Source organism: Heterocephalus glaber, unplaced genomic scaffold (genome assembly GCF_053883595.1).
Source record: "Heterocephalus glaber isolate CG9 unplaced genomic scaffold, H.glaber_assembly_v1.0 deba00001745, whole genome shotgun sequence".
Classification (NCBI taxonomy): Eukaryota; Metazoa; Chordata; class Mammalia; order Rodentia; family Bathyergidae; genus Heterocephalus; species Heterocephalus glaber.
The window spans coordinates 466162-476426 of NW_028258451.1; the positions used below are offsets into that span (position 1 = coordinate 466162).

Sequence of the window (10265 nt, forward strand, 5' to 3'; positions counted from 1 at the left end):
TCATTTTACAATGAATTGAGAGTAATAATATTTACAGAGCATCTCTCTCTCTCTCTGAACATATCATATAATGGATGCAATGAATTCTTGTGGATAAACATTGCCTGTACCTCAACAATTAGAAAATACTCTTTATCTCCTATTTTATGTTCTGTTTGCATGGATCGCTCCGTGCTTAATATTTCAATGACACCTCAGCCAACAGTCCCAGAATCCCTATCTCTAGTTGAAGCTGCATGCAAGGTACATCCTCCCCACTTCATTTGTCCCTTCAGGCCCATTGCCATCATTTTATCTCATCGCTGTATCCCACACCTCTGTTATGGCATAAAGTGTTTCCCCTCCAACACCCAACCCCTTAGACCGTGACACTCAAGGCAAGACTTTTAAAGATGTAACCAAGGTGAAGCAAGGTCCTTAGGCTGGGCCCTGACCCAGTATGACTGGCCTCCCAGATAGGAAAGGAGATTAGGATGCAGATGTGCATGGAGCAAGGACCGCGTGAGGACAGCGGGCGGAGACACCAGCTCTGGGCCACAAAGAGAGGCCCCAGGAGAACCAGTCCTGCCCACACTCCATCTCAGACTCCAGCCTCCGGCACTGCGAGAACATCACTCTTTTAGTCGATCCACTCCCTGTGGTGCTGTGCTATGGCAGCCCTGGCAGACTGATCTACTCTGCTTCTCCTTGTGGGCTCCCATCTCGGCAGTGGCCCCCAGATCTACCCAACTACTCCATGCAGTGTTTTAAGGAGATGAGTACAAACTGCTTTGCATTTTCTCCACCGAGGAGTAGTGTCTGTGCCTCTTGCATTCCTCCTGGGTGGTGCTGGGACAGAGTAGAGTTGTAGGTTACCCAGTGAATGTCCATGGAGAAATGGAGAATTGCCTGCTGTGGAAAAACCTCATGCACTCAGCGTCAGAAGTATTGCTAAAGTGCAGAAGTGAGGTTTTCCTTAACCATCATTTCTCTTTTCCTGCCGGCCCCTGATTATTCTCCCCTCAGTAACTGTTTCTTCCATTTTCCTGACTTTCCGATCGAGAGAGCCTGGCACCCGATCCCTGGGCCCTGATATTCACAGGATGGACCCTCTGCTACCCACAGAAGTTTGGAGCGGGGAGAACATCCAGACCTGCACCTTTCTAAGACTCTGTTGCTATCTGCTCTGCGCTACCTTCTGGAAACTGTAAGGAACCTCCAGTTTCTCTCACCAGATTGGCTGTGGCTTCATTGTCCCACCCTCTGTTTGTCAATAAACTCTCTGCGGAGGCCAACAGCCTTGACTGTGCAGGAAGCCAGGAGCCTGCAACAAGAAGGGGCCGTAGCTGGTGGTAAGTTGCAGTCTGAAAAATTTTAAATTATTGTTCGAGTGCCTATTATGTGACAGAGACTTCCTAAGCTCTCAAAGAGAGCTGTTTGTATTGTACCCACCGGGTGAGGACAGCTACGGAGCTCTTGAACCAAATGTACTGAAAGCAAAATGCACTTGTTATATTCAGAGTACCAACAACAGAATGTAAATGATCTCGTTAATTTTTATTTCATTTTATTTATTCAGGTTTTTAAAGATAGTGTCTCTTGAATGCTCCATCTTCCTGCCTCAGCCTTCAGAGTAGCTGTGATTACAGACATGTGTCACCGTGCCTGGCTTAACAATTTTCATTTGGTAGCAAGTTCCAACAATAGTTTTTAATACGTTGGGTTAAATAAAATGTATCACTAAAACTTTCTCAGAATTTTTAAACTTCTCTTTCAACATGGCTACTAGAAGACTCTAAGTTGGTTGTATGGCTCCTGTGTGGGCTCCCATCGCATTTCTGTTGGACAGAGTGACCACGGGGACAGAGCGCCGAGGGAACTCAGTGGTCTTGTGGAGTTACAAACGAGTGCACGGGGTATGGGGGGGGGGATAAATCAATCAACAAATAGATGAGAAAGGTAACTAGCAGGACAAGCTTTACATCATGGGTCAGAAGACACCTTGAGGGTCATAATAGTTCGACTAAGATATAAATATTCAAAAATTGCATGGTGAGAGGGAAGCTCAAAGGGAAGGGCACTGTGAGCAGAAGGGAACTGAGAGCACAGAGTCTGCGACAGCACTGTGGTGTGTGGAAGAGGAGGTGACGGGGCTCGGTGTGAACTGGGCACGCGGGAAAGAGGAGTGGAGGGATGAGGTGTGAGGAGCAGGCTGCGCAGACACGGCTGCTGTGAGTCTGGAGGGAGGTGCTGGAGAGCACCGAGCAGAATGATGTCACGCCTTCCTTCTTTCTTGTTTGTTTGTGGTACTGGGCACTGAACCCAAAGACTGTACCACTGAACTATCTCCACACTTTAAAAAATTTTATGTTTATGCAGATGTCACTAACTTCCCCGGCCTGGCCTCTAGCTTCTCATCCTCTCCTCTCAGCCTCCCGAGTGGCTGGCATTCCAGGCATGTGCTACCGTGCCTCCTTACATGTCTTGATTTCGTTTGTCCTTTTGTAAAGATCATTTGGCTTTTATTAGAAGATGGATTTTGGCAGAGGAGTATGTTCAGGACCAATTTGTTTGTGAGGTTATGAAAATCTGCAAGCCCACAGACAAGGGCAGAGGGTGGGGATGATCCTGGCTGCGTGTTCAGTGTTCGGAATCTATAGAGGTGGGACTGAGTTGGGAGGTAAAGGAAGAGAGATCAGAGATAGGTTCTCTATTTGGAGCTTTGACAACTGAATACACGAGTTCAGCGTGGACAGGGCACTGAGAGAGTGGCTTGTCTGGGAGAACAGGACATATAAGAGTTTGGTTTGGGCAGTGCTGGTGTAAGTCTGGGGGTGTCACTTGGATTATTAGGGGAGATACAAGGAAAGCAGTTGATTCTATCAGGCTGGAGGGCTAGAGCAATGCCAAAGCTGATGATTTAGATGAGAAGTGATGACATATTTTAAGCTGGGAGACTGGATTGTATCACCTGAGTAAAGACTATAGAGGGAGAATGGGGTGAGGGGACAGGCACGACCCCAACTTTTAGACTCAAACTTAAAGCCCTGAAAAAGCTGGTAACCTGAACTAAAAAAAGTTGGAAAACTGAGCTACAGAGACTATGAAGTCTGTGTTGTGTGTGCATTTTATCATCTCAAAGCAAAAGAAAAACAAATGTCAGGAAGGAAGAACTCTGATGGACCCTGTTTCACTGGGCATCAGGATAAGAACGGAGAAGGGACGCTGGACTCAGCGATATGGAGTCACGGAGCCTCCTCCAGGGGCCACATCTGGAGTGTGGAGGACCCAGGTCACCTGGAGTGAGACCAGGAGAAGACGTCAGGTGAAGAAGTGGGGAGGACAGTTGAGTTTCCCTCTTCTAAAGTCGTACTGAGATTCTTTTCATGGAAAGACGCTTCCCCATAGAAACAGGGGTGGAGTTAGACAGGAACAGGGGACAAGGATCATATCTTTTTAAAGGGAGGGCCACTGGTATTATGAGTTTATGTAACAGTTGGAATGATTTAGTAGAAATTAAATCTGGGGAGCTTGGGGACAGAAAATAGAAGAAAAAGTACAGGCGTCAAGTTTTGGGGAAGGTGAGCGAGAAGGATCCAGAGCAAATGAAGAGAGTGATTCTTTGAAAAGGACAAAAATCCTTTTTACTCACAAAAACAGGTGCAGGTAGACTGGAGGGTCTGGAAAGAGAAGGCTTAAAAACTCCCATCTAATTTTAACATTTTCTCTGTGAAATTTCAGTCAAGTGCATAAGTTCATGTAGGATTGTGGATGAGGTAGGTGATTTGCAGAAAAAGAAGCACTTAAAGGTGTTTTAAAGACAGGAATGTGAATATGTTAAAAAGAAAGTAGTGCGTTCACAAGGACTGCGGAGTTTCCATTTGGGATCTATGGCTATAAAATGAAAGTCTATGGTCACTTTAATGATGGTGACATTGGGCAACTAACTTCCTCTTGTATCTTGAGGTTTCCTCTTGTATCACATGATGGTGACTTTTGGCCCAAACAGAGGATGTTGAAACTAGATGACTGGCGTGCATTAGGTCGGACCATAGGGGACGCTGTGGTCAGCACAGGTCACCTCTGTGACTCCTAGCTCTCCCCACCTTAAGACTAGGGTGACCCATCATTTTGCAACGTTGTCTTGTTAGCCCGGCCCCACCTCTCAGTGTGCTTCTTGCACTAATGTTTCAAAATCACCGATTTAGAGATTATTGAGCTCATTGTCCTCCAATGCCTCCAAGCGCCTTGTAGGATGTGTGTAGGGCAGGAAAAGAGATCCTGAGACTGTTGAGGAACATGGGGTGGGAGAGGGCGAAGAGTGCATTTCTGGATGAATCAGTTGACTGAAGCCAAATTCTGGCTATGCTGCTTTCTAACTGGGAGCTTTGAATAATTAATGCAATGAGTCTGTCTTCACTTCCTCTTCTATACAGTGGTCATATTAATATGATCAACATTATTCGACATTACATTCAGTGCTGCACACATATCAACATGTGTGGTCTGCAAGGGCTACTGTGATGAGCTGAGCAGTGCAAAGCAAGCTGCTCCAGGGTGGACAGTGTTCACAAGCAGCAGGCACCACTGTTAGGAGCATTGCTATTGACTGACTTGAAGTTCCATAACGCCCATCCAAAACATTGTGAGCCAGCTTGTTAAGCCTCACATGGTCCATCTAAAACTTCCACATCTATTCTCCTTTAATCCTTTCATGAAAATCAGTCTTCCTCATAAAACCATCCCCATTCTGCAGAGGAGGAAACCAAAGCTTAAAGGTTGACCTTGTCTAAGAACTCACATTGGGGAGGTGTCAGAAATGAGATTAGAATACAGATTTATGCAACTCTAGACCCCAGTGGTCTTTAACTACAACAGTGACTTTTAAAAGGGATTATTTTGCCTCTCAAAGGACACTTTTGGTTGTCATTACTGGTGGGGAACTGCTACTGGCATCTAGTGGACAGAAGCCAAGGATGCTTCTACCCATTTCCAGTGCGTGGACAATCTCCCCAAAAAAGGAAATATCCAAGGTCCAATGTCAACAGGGCTAAGTTGGAGAAATCCTACAACTCATTACACAATATTACATAGAAGACCATCGTGAAAATGACAGAGAAAATGAGAAAAGAATGGGGTAAGAAGGGAAAGAGAAGGAAACTAATCATACCAGGATATCAGGAGATGGGGAGGGGGTCCTACCTACCTATTCCAGGCACTCCTGGGGGAAGCCCCTTCAAAGGCAGCACTTCGGCCTAGCAAAGGCAATAGCTCTGGGACTGGTTAAACCTAATTTTCACATCTTGCTGCCCCAATGAAGGGGCTCGACATACGCTGAAAAACCCAACGAAACCTTTGAGTTATGGTTTCTGCCTGGTAAAAAAAGAGATGACAGTTAGTACCTGTCATATTCTTATGATGATTCCATGTGAGCAAAGCTTCAGTCATTGTTGAACTGAAATGCTTTCTGTACTATTTACTATTTAAGTGAGCTTCAGCGGTCTTCACAACTGTCCTGAGCATGAACTTATTCCTATGGAAACTAGAAATAACAAACACTACTGAAATTTTGTACCTCAAATCGGTCCCTGTGTAGAGCAATCAGAGTCCATGGTCTCGAATGAGAAGCCCACAAACAGTAATAGAACCTAACTGCTCTCATACTGTTTATGACACCGAACATTGAAGCCGTGCAAATTATTTTCTTCCCAGAGATGATCTGAGGAATGGACAATGAAATGTGCTGTGTTGCAAGTAGGGATGAGGACCCTTTTGCAGAGTTCCTCTTGCACAGAATCCAGAGGATGTGACATATTACCACATAGTACCAGTGCTGGCTCAGGAATGTTTTCAACTGAAAACTCTAGGCAAACCCTTAACTAACTGAAATACTGACCAGACAAGAGTTCTGAGTCTCTCACAGGGGGCAGGGACAGGATCTAGTAGACTGTATGAACTCGGGGCTGAAGGAGGGTGCAGAGCTTTCTGAAATTTTTCCATATGGTTGTGGGTGGAAGCAGATGTGAAGCCTGTGAGTGTGAGTCTAGTGCTGTCCTCACTTTGTGAAGCTGCCTCTGCTCCATGTTGTGATGTCTGTGCGTGCTCAGGTTGGCCCTGGTGCTGATGGACAGAGCTTGGAATCCTCTTGGATGAGAAGGAGATGCATACTCGTCATTGTGAGAATGTGGAGAACTCCTTTCCCATAAGAAAATCCTCAACAGTTCCAATTTTATGATATCACTGGCCATCAGGCTCGGTAGATGGGTCCTCTGGTTAAAGTAGGAGTTAGAGTGGCAGGTGATACAGGATCTGAATAGAAAAGCTGCAAAATAAATCAACATCTGAGAAATGATCTTTGCTGCAATGTTTCAGGTGTGAGCAGGATGGCATCGAACTTCTCCATCCCTTTCAATGGATCTGAAGAAATGCCTTATGAATCAACTGGCTACGCTGTTCTGCGGATACTCCCATTGGTGGTACTCTCGGTCACCTTTGTCCTGGGTGTGCTGGGCAATGGCTTGGTGATCTGGGTGGCTGGATTCCGGATGGCGCACACAGTCACCACCATCTGTTACCTGAACCTGGCCTTAGCTGACTTCTCCTTCACTGCCACCCTGCCTTTCCTCATTGTCTCCATGGCCATGGGAGAAAAATGGCCTTTTGGCTGGTTCCTCTGCAAGTTGATTCACATAGTTGTGGACATAAACCTGTTTGGAAGTGTCTTCCTGATTGCTCTGATCGCTCTGGATCGCTGTATTTGTGTGTTGCATCCAGTGTGGGCTCAGAACCACCGCACTGTGAGTCTGGCCAAGAAGGTCATCATCGGACCCTGGATTCTTGCCCTAGTCCTTACCTTGCCAGTTTTCATCTTCTTGACCACAGGAAGTGACGCGAACGGGAACACATACTGTACCTTCTCTTTTGTATCCTGGGGAGACACTATTGAAAAGAGGCTGAAGGTGGCCATCGCCATGTTGACAGCTAGAGGGATCATCCGGTTCATTATTGGCTTCAGCATGCCCATGTCCATGGTCGCCATCTGCTATGGGCTCATCGCTGCCAAGATTCGCAGAAAAGGCTTGATGAATTCCAGCCGTCCCTTTCGGGTCCTCACTGCTGTTGTGGCTTCCTTCTTCATCTGTTGGTTCCCCTTCCAACTGGTTGCCCTTTTAAGCACTGTATGGCTCAAAGAGATGTTGTTTGAGGGAAAGTACAAAATCCTTGACATCCTGGTAGGCCCAACAAGCTCCCTGGCCTTCTTCAACAGCTGTCTCAACCCAATGCTCTATGTCTTTGTGGGGCAGGACTTCCGAGAGAGACTGATCCACTCCCTGCCCGCCAGTCTGGAGAGGGCCCTGAGTGAGGACTCAGCCCCGACCAGTGACACAGCCACCAATTCTGCTGCACCTCCTGCAGAGGAGGAGCTAAAAGCAATGTGAGGAGCTCAGGTTCATTTCTAGTCCTGTCCTGATCCTATGTCTAGCTTTTTCTCTCCTTGAGTCATGTGACTCAACATCTACAATTTATCTCATTTTATTTGCTTTGAATGGCAGTCATTATGATTATTTAAATATGATTCTATTGTTTTATTTTCCTCTCATATCTTTGTTTAACACTGAATTTATAATGGTTTTCTAAAAGGAATGGGAACTCTCTGAGTCTATTCTGATATTTTATCTTTCATAAATGTTTAGAAAAATTCACTAGTGAAGCCAACAGTATCCTGGGTATGTTTTTTTCTGAGAAGACTTTTAATAACAAGTTCAATTTCTTTAATTCAGTTTTCTTTTTTTCCCCTTTCAGTTTTGGTAAACTGTAATTTTTAAAGAGTTTAATAATCTCATCGAAACAGTCAAATGTATTGGTATGAAAAAGTGTGAGCATGTATAGAGCTTGATATGGTCTCTTTCAGATGATGAGAATGTAAGCTTTACGTAGGCAGGGATTTTGTTCAGTATCATTCACTGATAGATCCTCCTCCCCTGTGTGTGCGATACTGACTGCTATGTATACTGAATTAATAAATCAATAAATATTTATTGAATTCAGGAGTCAATGAACAACTGTCTAATTTAGGTGTCAAGGAGAATCTTTCATCTCTAATTAAGGTGGCCTCCAGCCCTTGCAACACGAGCAAGGTCGTTTATATTAAGCTCCTGTCCTTGTGCACGCAGTATTTATGAATTCGCACGTGGCTCCCCCTTCAGGAATGCCTCTGGTTTTGAGTTTCTGCTTCAAAGGAAAGACTCTGGATAACTGTTCTCTGATAACTCTGTTTTTATGTAAATCCACCCATAACAGTGCTTTGCCCTTTTCTTTTTCTTTCTGCAAATAGCTACTCCTAGTGGGCCTCCACTGTATGGTACACTTTCCTGAGGAGTTGGCCAAACACATGACCCTATGTGAGTATTCAGCAGCCCTGTCATGAGGAGCCCTTCCTCACAGCCCTGCTTTGTTCATTAGCTGTCTCCTCCCTTCCCTCACATTGGCCCTAAACTTCTTAGCATTTCCAGTGCAGAGCAGTTTTCCCATTGCACTTACATTCTTGAATCCTACATATTCATGCTTTCAGTGTCCCAAGAAGTTGCACTCTTTAAGGCCCAACTAGGATGTGGCCATAAAAAACAAGAAACAAAGAAAAAGCATAGGAGGGAAAAGCTAGGAGTCACAAAGTACAGTGCACAACCTCCAGGTCAGAGAATCTGTGTGTCTGCCTTGGTTAATTACGAAATATCATCCATCTCCAGGACTAGGAGTTCTCACTTTTCCTGGCCCCCACCTCTGGAGTAGCATCTGCTGCATCTTCCTCATTTTTGTTTTTTCATTAGGAATTTCCACTGTGGATGCCCAGTACATGTTACCCCAGTGTACCCTGGCTGTTGGTGGAAGTTGAGGATTTCTTTATGTCTGTGGGAGACTTTACCACCAAGGCACACATCCAGATCTGATTGTGTCTGAGAATCCAAAGTAAAACTCTGGGGATATCCCCTGGGAAGGATGGGGTTAGTTCTTATGTTTTGGGAGAAGAGGTTAGAGGGATGTTGAGTAGCCAAAGTTGATCTTCGGCAGAGACTGTCCCTGCCACTCCATATTCATCCCCCATCTGCACTAACAGAAGCGGTTCATTGTTGGCATGGTGGTGCAGACCTGTAATCCCTGCACTCTCCAAGGCTCAGCCAGAAGAATGGCGATTTCAAGCCCAGCTTTGGCAACATAGTAAGCTCTTGTTTTGAAATAAAATATAAAAATGGAGTGGGGATATAGTTCAGTGGGACAATCCTAGGTTCAATTCCCAGGTAATGAAAAAAATGTGGGTGGCAATTAATCCATCTACAATATCATGTTTTCCATCGATCCTTCCATGTAAATGTGAGTAGATTCCAAGCAATTCAAGATGCAAGGATTGTATCACATCAGCACATATGAGGCTGCTATGTTCTCTCTTTTATTCTGATAGATATTTATTTATTTAGTATGTACTGGGCTTGAATCCAGGGGATTTTTACTGAGCTTCATCTCCAGCCACCCCTTCCCCGCTTTTTTTGATACAATGCCTCATTATTTTTTCTAAATTGTCAAGACTGGGCTCAAACTTGTGATTCTCCTGCTTCTGTCTCTGAGACTGATCGATTTCAGGTGAGCCCCACCACATCCGGCCTAAACTTTAGCAGTTATAGTTCTAGATTCACAGTAAATTTGGCACAGGATATAAAGATTTCACATATGCCCTCCCCCCACCCCGCAAATTTACAGCCTCTCCTAATATCCGCTCCACCCTCAACTGATAGAGCTTTTACCAATGTTGGACCTTCACTGACCATCGTCAGTCATTAACCCTGGGGTTCACTCTCGATGTTGTACATCCTATGAGACTGGACTAATGTGCAATGGCATGTACCCACCATTACGGTTTCATGAAGAGCCCTTTTCCTGCCCTAAAAATCCTTTGGGCTCTGACCATCATCCCTCCCTTTTCCCTAATCTCTAGTAAACACCACTGTTTTACTTGCTCCCTAGTTTTGCTTTGCCCAGAATGTCATGCACTTGAGTTGCACAGTATGTAAGCCTTTAGGATTGACTTCTTCCACTTAGCAGCATGCATTTACATTTCCTCTACGGCTTGATAGCCCATTTCTTTTTAGTGCTAATATGCCATTGTCTGGATGCACCACAGTTTATGCATTATCTTACAGAAGAACATCTTCATTGGTTCCACATTTTGGCAGTTATGAATACAACTGCAGTGAACATCCATGTGTACATTTTTGTGTGGACAAAATCCTTTG

The 10265-nt window shown here is 44.9% G+C and overlaps 1 protein-coding gene across 1 annotated transcript; it reads left to right on the plus strand.

Annotated features, from left to right (window-relative positions):
- Positions 1-962: 962 nt before the first annotated feature.
- On the plus strand, positions 963-9247 carry LOC101706468 (N-formyl peptide receptor 2). The gene is made up of 2 exons (XM_021245941.2): positions 963-1331; positions 6352-9247. Exon 2 carries the CDS (start codon positions 6363-6365, stop codon positions 7416-7418), a length of 1056 nt encoding a protein of 351 aa, XP_021101600.2. The 5' UTR covers positions 963-1331; positions 6352-6362; the 3' UTR covers positions 7419-9247.
- The last annotated feature ends 1018 nt before the right edge of the window (positions 9248-10265 follow it).

Excerpts from the sequence above, each read along its gene's own strand:
- LOC101706468 (XM_021245941.2), top strand. The coding sequence starts at position 6,363 with ATGGCATCGAACTTCTCCATCCCTTTCAATGGATCTGAAGAAATGCCT.